At 49.1% G+C, this 26,066-nt stretch overlaps 1 protein-coding gene across 1 annotated transcript in view; it reads right to left on the bottom strand.

Moving 5' to 3' along the window:
• The window catches only part of Lrrc74a (leucine rich repeat containing 74A), a 64,243-nt gene that overhangs the window by 18,429 nt on the left and 19,748 nt on the right, over positions 1-26,066 (bottom strand). Inside the window, exons 11-13 of the mRNA XM_051196162.1 lie at positions 22,262-22,408; positions 19,451-19,558; positions 18,611-18,693 (exon numbers count right to left, since the gene is read on the bottom strand). Coding sequence (XP_051052119.1) covers positions 18,611-18,693; positions 19,451-19,558; positions 22,262-22,408 — 338 coding nt within the window. The remainder of the gene's footprint in view (positions 1-18,610; positions 18,694-19,450; positions 19,559-22,261; positions 22,409-26,066) is intronic.

Here is a 26,066-nt window from a genome sequence, read left to right as displayed (position 1 = left end):
GGGATATCAAAGACAAGCACAGAATGAAGTATGGGGTATGGCAAGGAACCAGAACACAGAGAAGCAGAAGCCAAAGAGGCTAGGCAGGCCCCAATGGATACAGAACTCGTGCTTAAAAGGACAGTATCACCAGGGTCTGACCAGGCATCAAGAGACCTGTTGGGCATCAGAGCGTTGGAAAGGGACTGGATAGGGAGCTGCCTCCTTCTGAATTCCATCAGACCTCATCCACAGCAGTGGTTTGTAGTGAGATATCCACCCACCAGCACTTGTTAAACTGACCATGCCCATTGGGGCTTGGGGACAGGTGGGGGAGTGACTTGTAGGGAATAAGTGTGGGGTCTTGGACCCCGGCTCCATCTCTTACTTCCTGGTCAGAGGCAGAGAGCATCCGGAGGCATCCTTGAGACTGGAACCTGCAAACGGTCATCTGTTTCTGGTGTAAATGATTTCTCCCGGAATCCATCAGCCTGTTGTTTCTGAGATTCTTATTTCCCGAGTGATAGTGGTTTCTGTTTTTATGATCCCGAGGGAGAAGAATTCACACAGGTGAAGCAAGCAAGGTGTCAGTGTTTGTTTTTATCAGGTAAGAAGTAAAAGCACAGGGTACCCTCCAGGGTGGGGCACACCACTGCCTCTAACATCCCAACAGGCAATCTTGGTTTAATCTTCTTTCTGGAACGTGGGAAATCTGCTGTTTTCTCCTTTCACTATGTGGATTCCTGGGGTTGAATTTAGACAGTCAGGCTTGGCAGCAAGTGCCCTTAACTGCAGAGCCATCTCTCCAGCTCCTCCTTGACATTTCTTTGTCAGGTGGGGTAGCATATGCCTTTAATCCAGTTTCTATAGCTCCACCCCCAAGCAGATTCCCAGTTAAGAGAGATGGAGACAGACAAGTCAAAAAACTAGAGTGTCAGTTGGGGCTTTCTGGAATCAAGAGATACAGGCAGATGAAGTCTTATGGGTGCCAAGCAAGTGGAGAGTGATCCCTGATAGGCCAGGTTAGCTCACTAAAGCTACCCCAGGAAGTGCCCCCCCCCCCCCCGGGAGCTGGGAGAAGGGTAGCCGGTGTGGGGGTGGGGAAGCCTGTGCTGGGAGCTCAGGGAAAGTCTTCAGGGTCTTGGGTGGGACGAGAAGCTCAGTAGCCTTGTGTGAACATCTTTCCCCCTTTGCCCAGCACCTCCTTGTCTTGGCAGCCTCTGCTTAGTGGTCACTGACGCCAGAAATTCAACGGGGTCTCGGCTTTGTAGTTCAGGCTCACCTCAAATTCAATACCCTTTTGCTTCAAGCCTCCCAAGCATGGGGACTACAGGTGTGCCTGACTCAAAATAAAGCCTGTATACTGCAGAGGTCAAGAGCCAGAGTCATGCAGCCCAGAGAGTCCATTCCCTCCCCCGTCGAGCTTCTAGGAGTTGCCAGCACTCCTTAGTTTATAACCCTTCTCTCCTTTTTAGAGAGATCAGTTTAATCTCGGTGTCCTTGTCCCATCTCCTTCCACCTTCGTCCTTGTCTAGTCTAAAAGCCCTTCTGATTAGGGTCCATGTGGATTACTGGACAGTCTTCTCATGGAAAAATCTTTAACTTCATCATACCAGGAAGCCCTGCTAGCCACCAATAGTGTGTAACACATCCAATATTCAAGGGGTTGGGATATACTCATCTTTGGGGACCACTGTTTGGTCTTGCCATCCTCCCTTTCCTTTGTGCTGGGAATGAAGTTATCAATCTGTATGGATAACTCCGGGATGGCAATCCTCTCCTGAAGCATAGGTGTATGATGGGGTAGGGATGGGGTGTACTGGAGTTGTACTTCGGGCTATCCTAGGCTAAGCAGATGCAGCAGACTTCTCCCATAGGGTTAGGATAGCAGAGCTGAGTCCATGTCTCCAGTGTTCCTTTGTGACCTGGGCTCTTTGTGGCAAATACCCCTCCCCCACCCTGTTTTCAGCTGTAGAAAGATCAAGAGCCCTGCCTCCCTGGATTTCATTTTCTTCAGCCAAGCTTTGGGGATTCAGGAGGGCTGTTCAGGATCTGGAGCTTGAGGCAGGAAGCTGGGGGCCCCTGAGGGTCACCACTGAGCACTTGAAGCCTGACTCTAAGCAAGGCTTTGCTTAGTTCCCTTCGTGTTCTCCTGAGGGGGTGAGAGGGGAGTGGGGGAGGGGTCCCCACTTCTGCTACAATTACAGACAGGCCAGAGCCCTGGGAGAAGGGAGTTCAGGGCCCAGAGGAAAAGGACTCATTGTCCACCATGTGGCTGTGACACAATGGGATTCTGTGCTTGGTCCTGGGACTGAGCCATTCTCAGCCCATCCTAGGCGTTTGCCCTGGAGGAAAGGACTGGAACTGAGAAGTCTCCGGAAGCAAGAGAAAAATCAGCATTTGTTGAGTGTGAAGGGTTGCTAATTTCCTCAGAAATGTGGAGAAACAATCCTTTATAAGACACAGGAGCTCAGTTTAGGAATGTCTTGAGATCCCACTTGGAGTTGGGGGTCTGCCTGACATTCTTGGGAAGTGGCTTCAGACTTGCCCCAAAGCCGACCTCTCTAAAAATACATGCAGACATGGCTGTCTGGGGCTTGCCCAATGCCATTCTGTTCCTTCTTTCTTAGTAATGCTGTGGGTTTGCTTGACTGCAGTCTGCCCCTATTTAAACAGCACACCATGAGTGTAAAGATTGTCCCATTCCTGGGAAGGCCACCGTAACACAGCCTAACTTATGTGGCAAAAGCAGAAGTCAGCTGGGTAGTTCAGGGAAAGTTTTCTTGCTGCCTTCCTTTGTATGTATGAGAATGTGTATGAGTTTGAGCATGTGTGTGCATGCAGCGGTCTGTATAGACAGCTGGGACAGAAAAGCTCAACAACATCAGGTCCTTAATCATTATCGATTCTTTTCATTCTTTAAAATAGTGTGTGTGTGTGTGTGTGTGTGAGAGAGAGAGAGAGAGAGAGAGACAGACACACACACACACACACACAGAGAGAGAGAGAGAGAGAGAGAGAGACAGACACACACACACACAGAGAGAGAGAGAGGCAGGATCTCCCTTGTTTCTGCCATACTGTGTACTGTGGCTGGCTGGTCTAGGGGCTTCTGGGTAATTCTCTCATCTTGTCACAGGAAAGCAGAAATTACAGATTTGGAATACTGCATCTGACTTTTTTTTTTTTAATGTGGTTCTGAGGATTGAACTTGGGTCATCAATATTGTGTAGCTAGCACCTTTAATAGCTGAGCCATCTCCCTGAGCGTCTACTTTTTTTTTTTTTTTTTTTAATTTTGAAATAAGTAGCTCTCGCTACCATGGAACTCACAGAGATCCACCTGCCTCTGCCTCCAGAGTGCTAGGATTAAAAGCATGAGCCAGCACAGTTTGATGGATTTATTCATTTATTTATTTATGTGTTTGTAACTGCACATGTCTCACAGAGCTTGTGTGATGATCAGAATACGAACTCTGGTTAGATATGAGGGGTGGCACTTACGATTCCAGGAGTTGGGCAATGGAATCCTCCTTGGTTACACGGACCTCAGAGCCAGCCTGGGAAACATAAATATTTTTAAAAAACAACAGGCGTGTGTGTGTGTGTGTGTGTGTGTGTGTGTGTGTGTTAAAATCTGAAGGTGCACTGTGACCCCTGCATGAGTGAGGAGAAACCCTCTCTGAGAAGCACATCCAGGTCAATACTGGAACCTTCAGGAACCACATTCCAAGGAGGATTGCCTGGTCTCCAGAGGGCCTCAGCAGGTTGGGACAGAGACAGCGTGCTGAGAGGAGAAACTGAGGCAGCTCCCAGACTCCTCCTCTAAGCTCCCATACAAGGCTCAGCATCTCTTCCTGAAGGGACCAGACCCTCACCCAGCCCCCTGCTTTGGCAGCCATGATAGGCTGCAGAAAAGACCCAGCAAGATGTAGGTCTCTGACCCAGTACATGTTGCCTAGTTTCCTGCCTTCTGACCTTGCCAGACCTGCCCCACTCACTAGGAAGCCAGATGCCCTCCATGTGGCAAAGAACCAATGAGAAGTTAGCTGTCAGGCTCTGAATGTGTTTTATGATGTTGTACAGAGCATAGCAACCACTCTGGGAGGGCCTACAGACCATAGCAACCAGTTGACCAATCAGCACAGGACAGGTTGTCCAAGCCCAGAAGTGCACCAATCCCAAGACTGTTGTGGACACCTAGACACTCCCCTTGATCTACCCCTAATAAATTCTCTGCCCCCTCCCACCCCCCCTGTCCCTCTGGGACCTTGTCTCTCCATTCACTGTGTTGGACAGAGGAACTGAGTTAATAGTTAACTCGTTAAAATGAAAGACTTTTTGCTTTTGAATGGGATCAGGTCTCTTGGTGATTTGGGGGTTCAGAATTTGGGCACAATACTCCAAAGGAGTGTTGGCCAAGCCCATGTGTGGGGTGCATAACACTACTGGGAAACATCAGAATTACAGGCCACAGGGCAACCCCATCTCAGCCAGGCCCTAGAACTCTTAAAAATGCACCACAGCACCCTGAACCTTGAGGGCAATTGACTGGGCTTAGGCTCACCCAGGGGACACACTTCTGGCTGTGTCTATGAGGATGTTCCTAGAGAGGGGTAGCTGAGGCCAAAGAGACACCATGGACACAGTAGTGTCATCCCTTGGCTGAGGAGCTGTACTGCATAAACAGGAAAAGTGGACGACACGGTGAGCATCTGCGACCAGCTGCTGTGAGATTCTGCCATCGTGCCTTACCCACCGCAATGGGCTACATCGTCACACTGTGAGCCAACCCAAACCCTTCTTTTACTAAGTTATCATTGTTGGGTGCCTTGTCACAAGGGGAAAGGTAACTAACACAGCGGGGACTCCACATGCAGAAAGGGGAGACTGGGGACATGGCACAGAACAGACCTCAGGAAGTGTATGCTGGATTCCCCAGGACAAAGAGAACCTTGGAGGAGATAGTGTTGAGAGCTGGAAGACAAGCTAGAAGTCTAGAGGAAGACTGTCCCCACCTGAACTGCTAAGATAGGAGAGCTGGCCCCAACCAGGCACATTGCTAGAGTCAGAGGGCAACTGCCAGCCTGCCCCTCTAAGTGGTGCATTTCCGGGTAATGTGTGGAGGTCGCTTAGACCAAGATGAGAAGACACTTGGGGCAGTGTCTCCCTGCACGTGTGGAGGAGACTCAATGCGCTGACAGGCTCCTTCTTTCATAAGAAATACTAGGCAATTGACAGAAAGATGACAGGAAAAGCATCATGCAAAGTCGGAGTCCTGTCGTTTTATTTAAATTGTTAAAATGACATAAAACCACTCTGCTCCACTGCTGGAGAAGTTTCTAAATGTTCCTGCCCCCCCCCCAGTGTATCAACTTCTGGGTTCTGGGAAAATTTGCATTTGAAAAGGGAGGCGTGTGAGGCTAGGTTCCCAGTCTTCTGGACAGGAGGTAGGAGTTGGAGAGAGGGTGGTGCTGCTTGCATCCTGGCTGCTGTCTGGCTAGCCCTTGCCAGAGAGGGCGGGCTTTCTACTGTCTGGCTTCCCAGACTCTGCCAGGATCCAGGCTGGACTGAAGACAGGTCTAGAGGCTGCGTCCTCTGTCCTCACCCGAGCGCACACAGGGTGGGACCCCCTCTTTCTCTCTTCGGAGGAGCCTGGATCCTTCCCAGGCCCAAGCCCCTCCCACCAGCTCAATTTCCCGGTACCAACTGACCCTGGATCAGCTGTGACTACAGGGGACACATCTGGAAGGTGGATCCGAGGTGGCTGCATGCCTTGGCAGCTGGCTTGAGTTAGGAAGAGCAAGGCGAGCAGGCTCCAGCAGCAATCTGGAGGAGTTTGTGAATTACCCACTGGCTAGAGACCAGAGGCCAGAGCGCGCCTGGGCCGGCCCTGCTGGCTGGGACTCTAAAGAACCTCCTGGCTCCAGGCCTCACCACCACTTCCTCCCTCCTCCCTGGGCGTCTTCACCAGCCTCTCTGCTCTGCAGGCTTCTCCAGAGGCACTGTCAGATCATGGGGATTGTCAGCTGTACACTCATTCTACCCACGCAGTAGATAGAGGAGACCACCCAGGATCCCAGGGCGAGCCGCTGGTCCTCTGCTCTCTCCCTGATTGTACCTGCCACCTGTTGAGGTCAGTCCTGGACTTCGCCTCTTTTCTCTTAGAGAAGCCAATTCCGCCTGCCAAGCTCAGGAGGAGACCTGGCCACATTCTTCACCATTCCCAGAAATGTGGGATTGAGATCGTAGGACGAGGTTGGCTATCACTATACCCTCTAATGCTGATCTCAAGACAGAATGGCCTTTTATGTTTCAAGTCCTCCCATGAGGGCTAGGAATTTGGCTCAGTTGGTAGAGTTTCTGGTACGCACAGAAGCCCTGGGTTAGCTCTCCAGCACCGTGTAAACCAGTTGTGGTAGTATACTATTTTAATCCCTGCATTCTGCAGTCCCAGCACTTGGGGGTGGAGGCAGGAAGAGTCATCTCAGTCTGGGCTACATGAGATCATATCTTAAAAAAAAGAAAAAGGAGCTGGGTGTTGGTGGCACACACCTTTAATCCCAGCACTCGGGAGGCAGAAGCAGGCGGATCTACAGAGGCCAGCCTGTTCTACAGAGTGAGTTCCAGGACAACCAGGGCTACATAGGAAAACCCTGTCTCAAAAAAAAAAAAAAAAAAAAAAAAAAAAAAAGAAAAAGAAAAACAAAATTAGATATTTAAGATAGTAACCACAGAGCATGAAACTCACTGTGGGGTCAGAAGAGAACACTGGATGGATCCCCTGGAACTGGAGGTATGCTACAGATAGTTGTGAGCTGCCATGTGGGTGCTGGGAATCGAACTTGGGTCCTCTGGAAGAGCAGCTAGTGCACTTAACCACCGAACCATCTTCCCAGGCTCTGCTCTTACAGTTATGTTGGAGCTTCGGCCTCTGAGATATCCCCTGTCTTCCTGAGCATCTGAAGGTATTCACCCAAGGGGTGCTTATGCACAGACATTGCCAGGCAGCCACTCTCAGGGAAAGCCCACAGTGAGGTGGCCGAGAGTATGGTTCACTTGCCCTTCTGCCTGTCCTGTATGCATGACATTTCCCAAACACTCTCAGGCACGGTCCTGGGCATGGAGATCACTAAGGAAGCATGGCAAGAACTCAAGGGGCTCCAAGTCCATTAGGATCAGGTGTCACCGGACTCTGAACACAGAGTATTCATGTGCCAGGAGAGCATGGTGTGTGTGTGTGTGTGTGTGTGTGTGTGTGTGTGTTTCATTTCCTGGCATGCTTTTGGCTATAAGTAACCATAGCTGTACTTTCTCATCGGGACCACTGGCTGCAAATAATGACATGGACAATTATTAATTATGAAAGCTTGGCCTTAGCTTAGGCTTTTCCTCAGCTAGCTTTGATAACTCAAATCAACCTGCTTCTATTAATCTACATTCTGCCACGTGGCTTGGTTACGAGCAGTTTTCCTGCCAGTCTGGTCCCACAGCTGCATCAGCCCCAAATAACACACAGAGACGCTGTATTAGATATAAAGCTGTTGGCCTGTTACTAGCATTACTTATTGGCTAGCTCTGTCTTAAATAACTAACCCATTTCTATTAATCCAAGTGTTTTCACGTGGTCTTATCTTACCGGAGAGAGGGTCTGGACTTCTCTCCCCAGTCTCTACATCTTGACTGTCCTACTACTTCTCCAAGAATCCTCCTTGTCTCCTAGTCCAGCCTATCTTGCCTTTCTATTTGCCAACAGTGCTTTATTCATTAACCAATAAGAGAAACATACTTACAGATTGACATCTCCCATCAGTATGCCCCACTTGTTACTTGTCTCAATGGAGTCTTCACCTCTCTTCTTCCCAGAGTTCGTTCTCTCTGGAAATCCCTATTCTCTCCTGACTAGCTATTGACCATTCAGCTCTTTATTAAACCAATCACAGTGACACGTCTCCACACAGTGTAAACAAATATTTTTCAACAAGTAACAGAGAAGTGGACTGAAAGTAGCCTAGAAATATTTATTTGCTCGCTTCACAAGCGATGGTAGTGGTACCATCAAATACTCTGCAGAGATACTTGTCTTCCTTTTCTGCCATCCTATTTCTGCTCTGCGATCCCTAGTCTGATTGGTGACACTACAGTTCCAAAAATCACATCCTCACATAATCATGGCAGCTTGGAGTGGAAGGCAGGCAATCCTCGTCCCTGGTGCACTTCCTTTACATCTCATTGAGTTAATTGGGCCATCTAAGGATGTGTAGCTGCAAGGGAAGCTGGGTATTCTGGTTAGTTTTTGTCAATTTGGCACCAGCTAGATTCACTAGGGAGAACCTCAGCTGAGGAACTGGCTCCATCAGATTGGCCAGTGGGCAAGTCCGTGTGGGCGGTTTTCTTGATTAGTGATTGATATGGGAGGGGCCTGGATCACAGTGGGCGGTGCCACCCCTAGGCAGGGGGTCCTGGGTTCTATAAGAAAGCAGGCTGAGCAGGGCATGCCCTGAGTTCCTGCCCTGACTCCCTTTCATTATACTGTGATGGGGACAAGCAACCTAAAACAAATCCTTTCATTCCCAGATTGATTTTGACCAGTGTTTTTATCACATCAACAGAGAAGCAAACTCGGACACTGGAGAACCGAGTACCAGGAATTCTCTGACAGAAGAAGGGCAGTGGCCACTGAGTGTGAAGAAGTCACCTGCCTCCACCCCGTCTTGTGAAGGTTCTCAACTGTGGCATGATCAACACTGCTGATAATTATTGTGACCATCTGCATTTTATGCATGTGTGTTTCTCTGCCTATCGTTTGTGGTGAGATGCATTTGTTGGAGGCAACAGATAGATGGCTTTGGTCTTTGCCTGAAGCCACTGGCCTGTGTCTTTTGATTAGGGAATTGAGGCCATTTGATACTAATATTCAGAGTTATTTGGGAAAGTTAGGTTTTGATTTCTGCCATTTTGTTGATTTTATAGTGTTCTTCCCTCCCTCTCTTCTCTTGCCTAGCATTGTTTAGCATGGTTTTATCGTGGTAAGTAAGGATCAGGATAAACATGTTACATGGTTTATTTATTTACTGTTTTCCTTTCTTTTTCCTTGAGATAGGGTTTCTCTGTGTAGCCCTAACTGTCCTGGAACTCCCTCTGTAGACCAGGCTGGCCTTGAACTCACGGAGATCCACCTGTATCTGCCTTCTGAGTGCTGGGAATAAACGGCCGGGGCTGGTTTATTCTTTTCTGTAGGTGAGCGCTCTTCTCTGAATCCCAGACTGCATCCTAGGCCTTTGCTTTAGGCCCTTCCAAGTAGCTTATGGCGGGGGAAGCGTAGGGAGGAAAATCTCTGCTCCCTTGATAACCACTAATTAAATTTCTCCTGAGTCATTACAAGGAGCAAGGAAGCTGATCTTGGTTTATTTTCTGTTGGTATAACCAAGTGTCTGGGGCTGGTAATGCATGCAGAAAAGAGGGTTGCTCGGTATGGTGGCCCACACCTATAATCTTAGAACAAGGGAGGCTGGTCTTAGATGCTGGCACACTCCTGTTCAGGGCCTTTGCAGCTCTCCCAGCCTAAATGGGAGGTATCCCTGAGGTATCCACAGGACCCCCTCATTGCCTCAAGCCTTTGATCAAATTCCATTCCTCATCTGCTTAATTATAGTTCTCCCCACCCCCATCCCCAGCTCTTTTCACCCTACTTTCTGGGTTCTAATTTTCCCCTAAAACACATCTAATTTACTATGATTTATTGTATTGTTTGTTATCAGTTTACTCTTGTAAAGAATTCAGACTCCATCTAAGAGAGTCTTCTCTTTTTAAAATATTTATCTTAAGCAAGACACGATGGCACATGCCTTTGATCCAGCACTGGGGAGACAGAAGCAGACAGATTGTGGGTTCGAGGGCAGCCTGGTCTACAGAGTGAGTTCTGGGACAGCCAGGGCTACACAGGGAGACTTTGTCTCAGACAAACAGAAAAAAATTTATCTTTGTATGTGTATATGCACACATGCTTGTGGGTGCTGGCAGAGGCCGGAAGAGGTGTTGGACCCCTTGGAGCCGCAAATTACAGGCACTTGTGAGATGCCCAGTGCTGAGCTCTTGTCCTATAAAATTATAAAATGACCTTTATCTTTCAATCTTCCTATTGTCACCCTAGAAGCTGGGATTGCTACTATGTTCCACCACATACCACAATTTTTTTGTGATGCCGGGGATCAAACCTAGGGCCTCAGGCACACTAAGTAGGCACTCTACCAACTGAACCACACCCCCCAGATTCCTCCTCTGGTTTCAAAAGGAATTTTTTTTATGTACATGAAAGTTTTGCCTGCATATGTGTATGTGTACACTGCATGCCTGCCTGTTGCAGAAGCTGGGAGACGACTCCGTGAAAGTGAGCCACCATGTGAGTGCTGGAAGCCAAGCCTGGGTCTTCTTCAAGAGCAGCCAGTGCTCTTAACTGCTGAGCTATCTCTTCCTCTCCCTCCCCTTCTTTTAAAGGATTTGCATTCTGGATTTCCCCCAATAATTTCAAAAAGGAGTTACTGCTGCATCACCGCGTACTGGGGAAAGGCATTTTGAGCTTATTATCCTGAGTTTGGAATTACAGGCAAGTGGAGGGCCAACTGTGGGTCCAGGAAGCAAGGGGTACAGAAGGCCCGGAACCAACTGTCAGCAGGAAGGGACAAGTCCCACACATGTGTGTGCCTTGCCTATAACTGGCTGCCCCACAGACCACGAGAGGCAGTGTTGGCACAATGTAGAGAGAAACTCTGGAGGCCAAAAGGCCTTCTAGCCCCTATCTGGGCACTGCAGGTACAGGAGGCAGGCTGGCTTTGCCTTAGGAAGGATGGGATACTGCCCCAGACTCCCTTGCCCACAGCTGGGCACTCCTTGCAGGGAAACAAAAAGGAGCTGCTGGGATTGGGGGGCCTTCACTATAGCAGGGGATGCATTGTGGGGTCGCAAAGAAGCCCCTTTCACAGCCCAGGATCTGGTGGTCATCCTATCTATTGTTAGCCTTAGCAGTTTCTCGCTGGCTATGACCTCCACCCCCAACTCTAAATAAACATCCACTCCATCACCTAATGTTGCCTGCATTTTAAAAATACCCCCCTCCCAAGTTGTTCAAGCTTGGTTCCCACAGGACCTCCCCAGGCAGGCTGAGGTTCTGACCTTAGCTGTCAATATGACCTTGGCTGTTGATGCCAGACGTGGCTGCTTTCCTTTCCTTTCCTTCCCTTTCCTTCCTTTCTTCCTTCCTTCCTTCCTTCCCTCCCTCTTTCCCTTTCCCCTCCCTCCCTCCCTCCTCCCTTCCCCTGCTCCGTTCTCGATTTCTTTCTTTTTTTTTTTTTTTGATAGCCAGTAGGATTCTGATTTTCTTGAGCCAGCGGGGTTCTGTTTTCCCCCCTTATTCCCATTACCAGCTTTGAGAGAACTGGGAAAACACTAGCCCAAATGGAGGACATGTAAGGTCAGAGCGCCGCCTGCTGGGCAAAGTAGAACCTGGCGAGACACCATCTCAGCAGGACTCTCAGGGACGAGGCCGGTTCCTGTGGGCTTCAGTCTCTGATAGGCGCCTGTTTGAGTATGGAACACACAACAGATTCAGTCATGAGCACACTTTTGTGTGCACTTGTTTCTCACTTGGGCTAACTCCGACGGATCTAAGTGCAATTCTCACCTTGGACCCTCCCACACCAGGACTGCTCCGCAGGACTGCTACTTAAGACAGGAGCTGCAAAAAGTTATCTCCAAGATGTCTGCATTTCTGACTGGCCATGTAAAAATTCTGAGGGTCCTGTTTCCCCCTTCCCTGGATGTGCCACACTAGCAATTACAATTTCCACCAAGAAGGCTCCAGGCTGGGGCAGGTGGTTTGTAGGGTAAATGTGCATGCCACTCAAGCCTGGAACCCGTGTTTGAATCCTGGACGCCCATGTAAAAGTCAGATAGGGTAGTCTGTGTCTGTCATTGTATCCCTCCCACTGTAAGATGGGAGGAAATAGATGGATGGGTGTGGTGGCACACGCCTTTAATCCCAGCAGAGTCAGGCAGGTCTCTGTGAGTTCGAGGCCAGCCTGGTCTACAAATTGAGTTCCAAGACAGCCTGAGCTGTTACATAGAGAAACCCTGACTAGCAGGGGAGGGGCGGGGAGGAAGATGGGAGGAAATAGGATGCTTGTCGACCAGCTATCCAGAAGTATTCAGCCAAAACAGCAAACAGGAAGGGTTTTGTACCAAACAAGGTGTAGGTGAAGACCCACACCTGAGGTCCTCTGACCTCTACATGTACACTGTGACATGCACATACTTTGAAACACACACACACACACACACACACACACACACAAAATCAGGCTAAATAGCCCAGTGAAGGTGGACCTAGAGCAGCATCTGAGGGCTGGCACTTGGGAACCCCTCTTTGTGGGGTTTGGACCCATCACCTCATCCTCAATGACTTGTTCACCACAAAGTACCCCAAGAGCCAGGGTTTTAGGGAGTTTCATGAGAGGGGCATGATTGACAGGAGGCCAAGGGTTAAACTCCACCTCCAGGCCACCTCCCTGGGAGGGGGATATTTGAGGCAGGACTGACTGGAAGGCCCAGCTATAGTCTTGGTCCTTCTGGCGATCAACTCCCATCCCAAAGCCATCTGAGGGTTGTATAAATCTCCATTAGCATGACAAAGACGTTTCTCCTCAAGAAATTCCAAGGGTTTTGACACTCTTTCTTAAGAACTACAGAAAAGACCAACCTATTATTTTCAAGCTGGGGATGAGGTGGCTTTTCCTATAGCCTAGCATGGCTCCAATATGGCAAATACTGCTTCCTTTCTTTCTTGTTTTTCTTTCTTTATCTGCACACATTCCAACAAGGAGGAATGTGGCATCCCAGGCATCTTGAACTCATAGCAGCCAGACAGCTATCCTGGCATCTTCAAGCACTCTCCAAAGTAGTGGTAAGACAAAATCAACAACAACAAAATCAAACACACAAAACAAAACAATGTCCCTGAGTCTAGATCTCAGAAGGCAAAGACTGGAGGACTGCAGATCACTCGCTCGAGGCCAATCTGGGATATAGTGAGGATGGGGGTGGAGAGGGGGAGGTCCCCCTGAGGTTCATGCTGCTATTCTCCCCTACCAGGCACACTGGGCTCACTGGGCTGGGAGCCAGCTCCCACAGCTGCCCAGCCTTCCTCTCCCCCTGGAATGTGATGCCGGCTTCCTGAGAACCTTTCCTTCATTTTGGTTCAAGGCTGCTGGTCAGAAGCCAGGGTCTTAGGACACAGGCTAGCTTTGCCAGCCATTGTTTTCTTTTGTTTAAAACCAAACAGATCCCAAGCCCCCACTTGGCAGGGCAGGCTTGGTTTCCTAAGGACACTGTAGCTGCCACCAGGATCGACTTCGGAGGCGGTGGCTTGTGAGAACACTCTCACCCAGGTGATTCCTAACTAGCTTCGCGGCCACACCTGCTCTGAGAAACACGTGGGCTATATGGTTCTTGCTTGGTAGAGTGAAAGCTCCTGAATCCGGAGCCGGTGCCTTCCCCAGGACTTCGGGTGGAGCTTCCCTAGGAGAAGATGAGCTAGCATCTTCTATAAACCAGTCCGGGCCCACCATGTGAGCTAGCACTGCCACCTCTGTCTCCCCGCCACCCCAAACAGGTTGTCTCTTTGTAAAAGCTCTGGCTGTCCTGGAACTCACTTTGTAGACCAGTCTGGTCTTGAACTCACAGAGACCCACCTGCCTCCTCCTCCTGATTGCTGGGATTAAAGGCGTGTGCCACCACTTCCTGGCTTCCCTGTCATTCTCCAGACTCTGGGCTGTTTGCACACCAGCCTTAGCTGGACCCCAGGATCGAAACTCCTCTACAGCATTTTAAAGTACGTGGATGTACTGAGATGTCCCTACCTGTGCTCTTTGAGTCCTATAGTTCCGGGTATCCTCTCTCGGGAGTGGAATACCACTGTAATGAGGTTGAGACAGGAGTTAGCTCTCTGTGGACAATAAGGGTGCATTTGGTAAATTATAAGCTACTCACAAGGCCTGAAAACAAGAAAAGGTTTCAAGGGCATTATTCCATTTATTCTTCACAGGGCTCTAGAGAAGAAAGGGGCACTGTGTTATCAACACCTGTACAGATGAGGACATTGAAGCCAGAAACATGGAAACCACTGCTCAAGGTCTCAGAGGCAAACTGGCAAAGCTAGGTAGATTTTAACCTCAGAATTGCAAAATGCCAGAATTTCCATGGGTTGGGCCACATTATGGCTCTAACACAGAGAAGCATCCATCCTGTGTCCTGGATTCATAAAATTTCCTCGAAAGAACTTGGCCACACCAGAGTATGGGGTGCTGAGCAATCAGTATTTGTCACGACTGCCTTTGTCTCCCTCTCACAAGCCATTCCAGCCCTCACAATGCTATTTCCTTGCTTTGAAGTCTGCAGAGCGAGCCCTTTTAAACTGCCCCCTGGTGGCGAAAAGGTGCAAGACAGCCTCAGAGGAACAGGGAAGGGTCAAGGTTGAGACACATTGCAGGGCCCTGAATCTCAGTGACATTGCTCTTCGCTGCCTGGGAGATCGTGGACAGGATGCTGAACTCCTCCTAAATAGAAAATGAATTTAACAGTGCTCACTTTAAAGTCCTGGGAGGACACAGAGCTAGCTCTCAAAGCCCAGTTGGAGTATGGAAGGAGGGTAAACCCAGGCTGCTGTTTCCTAGGGTGTAGCAGCCTCTAGGCTGCTCTCTCCTGGATAGGCTCTGGCTACTCCTGCAGGGGAGTTGCTGCAGGCCCCGCCACCTCCAGGCTCCTGCTGACTGGCTTGTTGGACTGGGTTTGCAGATACTCCTGCAGTCCTGCCCAGAGGTGCTTCCTGCTGCTGCGCAGACTGCCTAGATGGGGGACTGACTGAAAATCTGCCTTGGGACCAATTTTTCTTCCTTACTATGGAAGTGCACGGTAGTTCTTAGAAACCTGGATCGACTGTGAGGACACAGAGCCGAGGAGGGGTCTGCGCAGGTATGGGCTCTTGCATCCCTGTGGCTGATCAAGCTGTTCCAGGGGGCAGATGTTCAAGATACTGGAAGAAGTTCACTCAAGATTCCAAGTTTAGGGAACGTTTAGAGCTCAGTGGAACGTTCTCATGAGGACTTTTGGAGCTGACCTGACACCTAGTGGGCACAAACGGGAATGACACCACCTTTGGGAGCGGCAAAACTCTATCCATTTAGGGAAGGCCTCTTGGGATACTGGGGAAAGGTTTGGGTTTGGCCATCTGTCTCTCACTTACTTAGGGTGGAGTGTCAAGGTCAAGGGTGACCTGGAGGACTGGAACTGGTGATAGGGGTAGATTTTAGCTCTCTAGAATCTCCCACTATTCCCAAAAATCAGCTTGATGAAAAATCAAATTTGTGATGATCATCTCTCCCTTTTCAATTTTATACAAAGATAAACAGAAAGAAACAGAAGCTTACTGATGTATAGCCATCCTAAGTTTGAAGTTTTTTTTTTTTTTTTTGTTACACATTTGGATGTTCCTCTCAGCCATATGCAATCCCTAGGCCCTATCAGTTATGGATGCTCCAGAATAAGTTAGTAGATTACAAAAGATAAGTGACTCCAAAAGCCTCACCTTTCTTTGAGAAGACAGTGCCAACAGCCACAGAACACTCTGCTATGTCTGCTGCTGGCTTTGCTGGGACCCTGAGCTGTGTGCCATCTGTGGTACTGACCCGCCCGTCAGCTGCTTGTCCGATTACCATGGGCATAAGATATTCACTGCCAAAAAAAAAAAAAAAAAAAAAAAAAAAAGATATGCACTGTCTTCCCAAATTGCTCCACAGTGGTAACTGGTGACATTATACTGGACACCCTTCAGCATCCCGTCCCCCCCCACCTGGAGTGGCACTACTAAGAGGTGTGACCTTGTTGGAGTAGGTGTGGTCTTGCTGGAGGAAGTGTGTCACTGTGGATGGAGGCAGGCTTTGAGATCTCATATATGTTCTAGATACAACTCAGTGTGTCAGACTACCTCCTGTCGCCTGACAGATGTGGGACTCTAAGCTCCTTCTCCAGCACCACATCTGCCTGCACACCTCCATGTCCCACCATCGTGATAATAATCAACCTCTGAGCTGTAAAATCACCACGATCAAATGTTTTCCTTTATAAGAGTTGCTGTGGCCATGGTGTCTCTTCAAAGAGAAACCCTACTTCTTTTTTTTTGTTAAATTCTTGCATCTTGCCTTTCTTTTCTCTTCTCCCCCCCACTTTTCCTCATTTTTTTGTGTTCATGTATGCAAGTATAGGCACATGTGTGCCACAATACTCTTTACTTCTGAGCCATCTCTCTGGCCTTTTTTCTTTTTTCTTTTTGAGACTGGCCTTGGACTCTATGTAGGCTAAGGTAACCTCAAATTTATGGCAATAATGCCTCCAGAGCGCTTTTCTCAAGACAATTTTACATTGTGTGTGTGCACGTATGCAACACAGCATGCACACGCAGCTCAGAGGACAACATTCAAAAGTTTTCTCCTTCCATCATGGAGGCCAGGATTGAATTCAGACAAACTGGCTTGTGCAGCAAGCACCTTTGCCACCTGAGCCATCTTGTTGGCCCTCTCAAGGAATTTTAAAATGCAACTCAGAATGACAGGCTCCGGAACAGGCTGAGAAGTTTCATCTTCCCTGTTCCATTAGTCAGGCAAGACCACTGAGGCTCCAAGGTTGTGCTGTGATCAGACTGGACTAGCTGCCAAGTCTATTGGTCTCTACCCATAGGGTCCTTCCATGTTTCCCGCAAAGTTTCCTTCTAAAGGATCCTTGGTTCTTTAGCATCTCTTTCTCCTACCACTACCTCCCGTTTACACAGTCTTTTCAAACTGGAACTCAGTTTGCACTGACCACGATCACTGCTTTTGTGCCTTATCCTGTTCCCTCTAGGCCCTCTTCCTTCTGTCTGTATATGTTTCTCATACTGGTTAATAATAAAGCACTGTTGGCCAATAGGAAAGGAAGATAGGAGGGACTAGGAGACAAGGAGGAAATAGGAAGTAGTAAGGAGGAGCCAAGATGGAGAGTCTGGAGAAAGCAGTATGCGGCCGGCTCCCCGGTAAGAGAAATACATAGATCAGCAGAAATGGGTTAATAATTAAGGCAGAGCTAGCCGATAAGAAACAAGTAACCGGGCCAACAGTATAATATCAAATACAGAGTCTCTGTGTATTATTTGGGGCTGGCGCAGCAGCAGGACTAGACCTGGCGGCGGGAGGAAAAACCCCTTCTCGTTACAACCTCCTGTTTACACAGTCTTTTCAAACTGGAACTCAGTTTGCACTGACCACGATCACTGCTTTTGTGCCTTATCCTGTTCCCTCTAGGCCCTCTTCCTTCTGTCTAGCAAGCGTACATTCCAAGTTAGTCTTTGTGTCTATAAACAAGACCACCCAGACCTGTCCCCTTGATGTCACTAAACCCTGAGTGTTCCCCCACTCCAATGAAAGACACAGCATCAGCAACACAGAGAGATTCCCAGAACCAACATCAGCAGCACAGAGATGCCCAGAACCAAGTCAGATTATATTTGCTCACACTTAGCTCTGGTCATGTCATCTATCCATTTGACCTTTGGCTGAATCTCCTCACAGCCACCACAACTTGCCAGGACTTCTCTTGTTGGAGCGTCTCTCCAGATCTAACTGTGACTGTTGTGAGTTCTAAGGAACTGGTTTGAAAGGTAAGGGAATAAGGGGAAATACTGGGCTGGGGAGGTGATAAGGTGCCCGCTGTGCAAGCATAAGGACCTGAGTTCAGATCCCCGATACCCACATAAAAGCCTGTGTGATGGTGTCCTAGTGCTAGGGCTGGGGTAGGAAGCTCACTGGCCAATCCCTCTAGCCAATCAGTGAACTCCATGTTCACTGAGAGAGATACTGTTTCAAAAATTAAAGTGGAGAGCAGTAGACGGAGTTGCCAACCCTCTGGCCTACACACACACACACACACACACACACACACACACACACACACACACACAGAGAGAGACATACACAGACACACACACACAGATACAGACACAGACACACACACAGACACAGACAGACAGACAGACACACACACACACACCAAACAGCCAGCGAGATGGTTCAGCAGCTAATGGCCCTTGCCAGAAGCCCAACAACCTGACTTTGGTTCCCAGAACCTATGTCATGGAAGTGGTGAACTTACTCTCACAAGCTGTGCTCGACCTCTAAATGGAAACATGGCATGTATTTACCCATCTTGCCAGGCCTAGCTGAAGTCCTGCTCACACGGTGCCTCCCTTTGTCCCCTGCACGTCCCCTAGTCGCTCCCGTCCTCACCTGAACATTGTCCCTCTGCCGCATGGGCTGCAGGTCCTCAGGCACAGGCCCCAGCATCTTGCTCAATCAAGTCTTGCTATATAAGTGAGCTGAGGGTGAGAAAGAAGGTGGACCTTGTTCCTGGCTGTGGGATCTGGGGCGAGGTCTCTGGTATACTATGATACAGTCTCCTCTATATCATAACACAGATGGCGGGATCCCAGGGCTGATGCCCCTCCCACTATGGCCCTTTGGCAAGCCGGGGGAAGGCCTGAGGGCCACACTCACCTGAAGTCCACCATACCCTTCTTCTCATCCAGCTTCTTTATGATCTCCCTGACCTGGTACCGGTTGATGGGGACCTTGTTTTGCTGAGGAGGTGGATGTAACAATTATGGACCCCTCTGTTCCTTCACACCCAGTGACCCCCCCAATATCCCACTCTTGGGCCCCCTGGTGGCTGCACTACCACAGGGAGGTACTGTGGAGGCAGTTGCTTTTCACAGCATTGCCTTCCTTCCAGACGTCCTCCCGCTTCGAGGCAGTGACAAGGACTCAGGACCCAGGAGCAATGAGTGGTTTGCTGAGGTGGACAGGAGGGCACCATGCGAAGGCCATTCTTACTCCCAGATCCCTAGTCCTGACCAGCCTTCTTGCCTTACGGGCCTGGGTACTAAGCATTTGTGCCTGCCCAAGGCCTAGAACCCAAGGCCTTCACAAGATGCTATGTGAATCGATCCCTTCGTGCATACATTTCAGGGGACCTCCATCCCACTCAACATATTGGTAAGAGGGACTGTGGAGGGTTCAGGTTAGCTGGGAAGGTTGAAGGTAGGGTGTGGGAACTATGGGGAAAGGGCATTTCTCCTCCTCTTACTTTTCATCTTCCTAGGAGCCAAACACAACAGAGGAAAAATCCCAGAGATGAACGTATGCATCTGGGGTGAGGAGTGGCATTGGGCTACGTGACAGATTTTTGGGGGGGTTGAGTTTCCCTCTGAGTCTAGATGGATGAGGGCAGTGCCCTCAGCCAGTCTTATAGGGCAGTATGAAATGTAAGCATATGCCTGCCTGGCCACCCCACACTCCATGCCCCACACTACCCAGACTCTCCAGGAATCAGCACACCTGTAACATGGCTTTCCGGAAATCCCCCACAGACATTGTCATTGATCTCGATGGAGTCAAGTTCTTGAAGAACTCCAAGGTTGAGATCTTCTGTTGGTCTGTATAGTTCTGAGAGGAGCAGAAGTTGCCAGCCGCAAACACTTGGCTTTATTATGACTATCACACCTCCCTCCTCATCCCCCAAAGAGTGGTCCACACTCCTGGATCCAGAAATTCCCGGGGAATGGGGGGAAGGCATCTGTACCGTATAACCACACTTTAGAGCAAGTAGCAGGTGCAGGCAGAGGCATGGTGGCACCCGTCTGTCTAGTTTGTGGCAGCCTCATTCCAACCCAGGAGGTTGGAATCTGTGGTCCCATCACTCCCTGACTTCACAGAGGGCCACCAGAGCTGCTAGCAGCCCCTAGTCACAGGAGCACAGATGGTGAGCAGATCTAAGTCAGTAATTTGGCTTTAAGATGGCCTCCATTAACAGTCTAGAAGTTGGTGCTCTACGGATGGAGGGTGGGGCTTCTCTTGGCTGAGAGCTCACACAGCTGTTGCATGAAGGGTGGACGGGCTCCAGGCATTCCTAGGGTCCTCACCATTCCCCACAAATGTACACACGGAGACGCGCCTTGCTAGAAAACCTTCAAAGTAGCATTTCTATCTGTAACCTCTCATGTCACTCCCCATTGTTAGAAAGATCCCCCATCAGTCCTGGGAGATTCATACCACTCCCTAAGCCAGATGGAGTCAAACCCCAACTCAAGGTCTGAAATCTGAGGATACCCACCCATATCTAGCCCAGCCTTTCTGGCCAGCTTTGCCTTCCAGGCTTCTTGCTGAGTCTGGAGACCCAGGATCCCTGAGCTGGACTGATGCCCTCTGGTGTCCCCAAAGCCTGCCTGCATCCATTGTGTGCAACTCCTCCCTGTGCCGCTGGCAGAGGCCCTCTTGCTAGAACCATCTTCCGTGCTCCACGCTCACTCCGATCCTATCTTTCCAGGGCCTTCCCAGCCCCACCTCTGCCGGGAAGCCCTCCTCCTCTCTTGGCTCATCCTGGGGTGTCCTTACTTTGGATTCTGATGAGGTTTGTGGCCACTGTCATGTTTTTAATATTTCTCCTGTGACATATTCTTTTGGTCATTACTGAATGCATCCCATCTTTCCAGTCACACGGTCCCCTCTTTGCAACTACAGTGTACACAGATGTCTTATTTGGTCTCCACTCTCGTTTTCCTTTGTGGTGCTGGGGATTAAACCTGGGATGTCACATGCATTAAACAAATGCACTACCCCTGAGCTATACAGCTAGCCCTCTTTTTCACTTAGTACTTTGAGATTCATTAAGTTGCCCAGGCTGGCCTTGATCCCACGCAGGTGCCCTGAGTGCTGTGGCTGCAGATCTACACCAACACTTGAGGGTCACACTCAAATTTAAATTAAGTTTAATTTGTCTCTGCTCCTGAGATTCAGTGGCATCTGGTTAGGAGTCTTGAGCGCCCATTGGTTCATACCACTCTCCATTTTCTTTTCCTTCCTCCTTTCCTTCCTTCCTTCCTTCCTTCCTTCCTTCCTTCCTTCCTTCCTTCATCCCTTCCTCCCTCCCTCCCTTCCTTCTCCTTCCTTTCTCCCTTTCTTTCTTCTTCCTTTCTCGAGACAGGGTTTCTCTGTGTAGCCCTGGCTGGAACTCACTCTGTAAACCAGACTGGACTTGAACTCAGAGATCCACCAGCCTCTGCCTCCACAGTGCTGGGATTAAAGGTGTGCAACATCACCATCCAGCTTGTCACTCTCCATTTCTATATTCTCTTAAAACGGGGGTTGGGGTGGGGGGGTTGGGCGGTGGTGGCCCACGCCTTTAGTCCCAGCACTCAGGAGGCAGAGGCGGGCGGATCTTTATGTAGCCTGCTCTACAAAGCTACAAAGAAAACTAATAAAACAAGGGGGTGGAACCCTCGATCTGCATCCAACTTCCCTCGTAAAATCCATCTTCCCCTGGTTCCTCTGGAGTCATTTTCTTCCAAAACAAACCTGGTATCTTTTGCCCTCTAGAACTTTTAACATAATTTTCATGTAAGGTCTTTTTAGATTTAGTTCTGGAAAGCGAGGCGCAGAGCCGATCAGAGGCCAGAAGCAACCTGAGGGGGGACATACCCATAGAGACTGCATTTGCACAGCACCCCCAGTGGCAGCTAGCAGAGGTGCAGCCACACCTGAGAGACACCAGACTGGTCAGCGTCAAGGCACAGCGTCAATTTCACGATTCTACCTACTTGTTGTGATTTTCTGGAGACAAACTAAGAGAGGACTTGCCCGGTGTGAGTTCAGAAATAGAGGACTCTGCTAAGTGTGGGATGGCTCACTCGGCATCCAGTCTCAGAAAGAAGCTGCAAGCCCTGGGCGCTTATTGCATCCAGGCTTTGTTCTGAGCACCTCGCATCTGGTAAGTTATTCAGTCTTTACAGCCACCATTCTCGTCTGTCCCCAATTTACAGGTGAAAAGACTGAGGCACTGTAGGCCTCAGTGGCTTGCCTTTGGTGGCACATGAGTAAAAGACAGGTTTCAGGCAGCAGACTCCAGCTGGTGCCTTTACCACGCCCCCGCCCCCAACTCTACCAGATCTCAGCTCTTCTCTCCTTTGGGGTGAGAAGCAGTATCCAGTGACCCAGTATCCAAGGAGAATATTCCAGGTCACCAACGCAAGGAGCCTTGTTAGAAAGGGTCACATAGACACTCAGACAGAACCAGCGCTGGGTGGGTGATTTGGGGCCACGAGGCAGCTTCCTCCAGGGTTCTTTGAGACTCTAAGGGGGGGGGGTGCTCACCTGGATCAGTTTCATGGGGTTGGTGCACAGAGACATGGTTTTCTTGCTGGAGAGACCCTGCATTCCCTTGTATATCACATCCAGCTGGGGGTGAATGGCACAGACCCCATCCAGGACTTTTACAAACTGCTCTGTTACCAGAATGTTCTGCAGCAGGGAGAGGGGGGCCACGGCAAAGGAGCTGTCACTGTGCCACGTGCCAGCTGACAGGAGCACCCTTCCCTCCCACCCAAGCCAAGTTCTGGTTTGTTCTGCTTCTGGACTGGTGTGGGTTCTTGTGTTTTCTAGCTTGCGAGTGACTTGTGTCATGGGTTCCTTTTTGAGGCAGGGTCTCATTCTGTAATGCAGCACAGCCTTGCATGTTACCCATCCTTGCGGTGATTCTCCTGTCTCCATCTCCCAAGTGCTGGGATTACAGGCATGTGCCACCACGGCCAGTTTTATGGGGTGCTAGGCATGGAATCAGAGATTCTGTGCATGCTAAGCAAGCAGTCTACCAAACTTAGCTGTATCCTCAGGGCCTTTCTGGTGTTATGGAGCTTGTGACTTGATTTGTAAGCTTCCCAGGTTTAAATACATATATGGTCTTACTCTGTAGCCTGGACTAGCCTTGAACTCACTATGGAGCATGGTCTGGCTTTGAACTCGTGATGATCCTTCTGCCTTAGCCTCCTGAGCACTAGGATTATAGGTATGTGTCATTATGCCCAGAGGAGACTTTTTAAAAAAATGATTTATTTATTTGTGTTTGTCTACATGTGTATCTGTATAAGGATGTTGGATCCCCTAGAACTGGAATTACAGTTGTGAGTTGCCATGTGGGTGCTGGGAGTTGAACCCAGGTCCTCAGGAAGATCAGCTAGTACTCTTAACCACTAAACCATATCTCCAGCTGCCAGATCTAGGAGATTTTGATTAGATGTTTTCGTTGTGTTCTGATGGCTTGTTTGTCACACACTATTGACTCAGCTCTTCTCTGAGGTGGTAACTTAAGTGTCTGTATTTGATGGACAGATATCAGAGACTGGTCTATACACAGATTTCCTGACCTGTCCACATCTACGTGAATGTTGTTCTTCAGAACAGGTACCCAGGATCCCTGATGCCAGCCCTCCTGCTATGGCTCATAGTGAACTAGAAACTCCTCTTTTGAAAGAATTCAGAGCTGGCTTCCAGCACAGGTAAGTGTATGTCGTTTGGAAGAGAGATCTAGCCTATTCTCCATCAGCTTGACAACCCTCATCTTCCTGCGGGTGTGGTCCTGAGTACCTTTTGCCTTTTCAAAGGACCGAACTGGTCTTAAGGGCTCAGGTTTTGCACATACTCTGCCTGGTCCTAGGAACATTTACAAAGTAGGAATTCCAGTACATTTTAAGTCATGGCGTCATCACTGACAAGAGGGTAGGACTGTTGGTCCCAGGGTGGCAGTGTGAGTGTAGCAATGAAGCCTTTCTGACGTGAAGCTTAGTGGGAGGAGATTGGGCCATTGGGGACACTGCCCTCAAAGGAAATGTCATGCTCAGGGGACCTGTTAGTTCAAGAAGAAAATGGTACTGAGTCTGCAGCTTCTGGTCTCTGCATGCAGTGTTTTTTCTTTCCCCTATGCAAGACCACTGTGATGCCATCTGCTGTAAAGCGAGGTGATAAAGAGAGCCATCACCAGAGATGGTGCCATGCCACAGGGTCATTCGGCCTCTAGAGTTATGAGCTAAATAGCATTTCTTTCTTTATAACATCCCAGCTTCAATCAAAATTTCATCACAGTATCAGAAAAAGACTGGCTGTCTGACTCAGTCTATTGGCTCCAGCAGGCATGTTTAATGGCAATTAAATCATGGCTCACGGACCCTTGTGCCATTTAAGCCCTAAGCAGTGCATTTCTATGGTTCCATCAAGAGTACCAAGCTTGCGGTCCACGCCCCCTGCCTGCAGGAGTTGGGTGGACAAATGGCTATGAAATCTGAATGTGGCTGAGACTCTGAGGCAGTGTAGGTTGGGGCTGAGGGGCTTTGTATCCTGGTGCAGTCAAAGCTATAAGAGATTCGTTTGGCTTTGTGGGCATGCCTGTGTCTGACTGTCTTAATTGCTTCAACTGATGTGGAAATCCATTCCCTGGATTGGGGTCATGGGCTATATAAGAGTAGGGAGGACTAGCCAAGGGATAAGTGTGCGAGCAGTCATTTTGCTCTGCTCCTGACTATGATTGTGATGTGGCCCGCTGCGAGCTCCTGCCGCTGTGACTTGTCTGCTGTGATGGACCAAAACCCAGAATAGATTTCTCTTTCCTCATTGGCTCTTTGTCAGGGCAGTGTACCATAGCAACAGAAATCAAACTAGACCACACCCTCACCTCTCTTGAAGTCCTTTTTGTTTTTTGGTGTGTGTGTGTGTGTGTGTGTGTGTGTGTGTGTGTGTGTTTGAGACATGGCCTCACTGTGTAGCTCTAGCTGTTCTGGAACTCACTCTGTAGACCAGCCTGGCCTTGAATTCACAGAGATCCACCTGCTTTTGCCTCCAAAGTGCTAGGATTAAAGGCGTGCACCATCATACCAAGTGGGTTTGAGGTCTTAACTCTGTAGAGGTGACCTCATTTGGAAATAGGGTCTTTGCAAGAGATAAACAAGTTGAAATGAAGTCATTAGGGTGGGTCCTGGCATACTATAGTGAAATCCTTATGAAAAAGAAAAAGGGATTTTGTTTAGAGATGGACATACTCTCAAGGAAAATGCCATGAGAAGCTGAAGGTGGGGCCTGGGGGCAAGTCTGCATGCCAAGGGATGTCAACGACTGCCAGCAACAGCAGAAGCTGAGAGAGAAGTCAGGGGCAGATTCCTCCCCAAGTCCTGAGAAGGAACCTAGCCACTGCACACCCGACCTCGAATTTCTGGTCTCCAGAGCCGAGAGGCAATGCATTTTTGCTGTTTAAGCCACTTGGCTTGTGGTACTTTGGTACAGCCATCTGGAAAGGAACACAGTACTCTACCAACCTCTTAAGAGTAGCATTTGAGGAGCTAGCACCTAAAATCACTTTGGGACAAAAAGTACCAGTGGTCAAAAGTATAGGATGTTGTTTGTACCAACTGCCGTCCCTGTGATGATTTGGGCAATGGTGTGGGATGATGCTCTTGTTCACTGTAAAGATTTGTCACTTGTATTTGGTTTAATAAAAAGCTGATTGGCTAGTAGCCAGGCAGGGAAGTATAGGTGGGACAACCAGACCAGGAGAATTCTGGGAAGACGAAAAGCAGAGATGCGGTCACCAGATAGACACAGACGAACCAAGATGAGAATGCCTTACGGAGAAAAGGTATCAAGCCATGTGGCTAAACATAGATAAGAATTATGGGTTAGTTTTAGGTGTAAGAGCTTGTTAGTAATAAGCCTGAGCCATTGGCCAAACGGTTTATAATTATTATAAGCCTCTGTGCGTTTATTTGGGACTGCAGGACAGGGCAGGACAAAAGCCTCCATCTACAGGGAAACTTCTTGGCAGAAGGCCAGTCAGTCCACTTCCTCCTTCACAAAAGGGTCACCTTTAATTGCAGCTCTGAGCAGCACAGGCCACAAGTTGTGAAACAGAAATGCATTTGTGAGGTGGAACTCAAATGTCCTGGGATTCTGACTGGGTATGTGGCTCACACCTTTAATCCCAGCATTCTGGGAGGCAGAGGCAGGCAGATCTCTGTGAGTTTGAGGCCAGCCTGGTGTATATAATAGCAAGTTTCAGGCCAGCCAGGGCTGAAAAATTATCCTGGGATTCTGGAACATTCTGAGACCCAGCCCATTTAATCACTGAACTTTGTAG

This window comes from Phodopus roborovskii, unplaced genomic scaffold, assembly GCF_943737965.1.
Source record: "Phodopus roborovskii unplaced genomic scaffold, PHOROB, whole genome shotgun sequence".
Lineage (NCBI taxonomy): Eukaryota > Metazoa > Chordata > Mammalia > Rodentia > Cricetidae > Phodopus > Phodopus roborovskii.
Note: the sequence above shows the minus strand (reverse complement) of the source record. Positions and strands in the feature narration are given on the sequence as shown.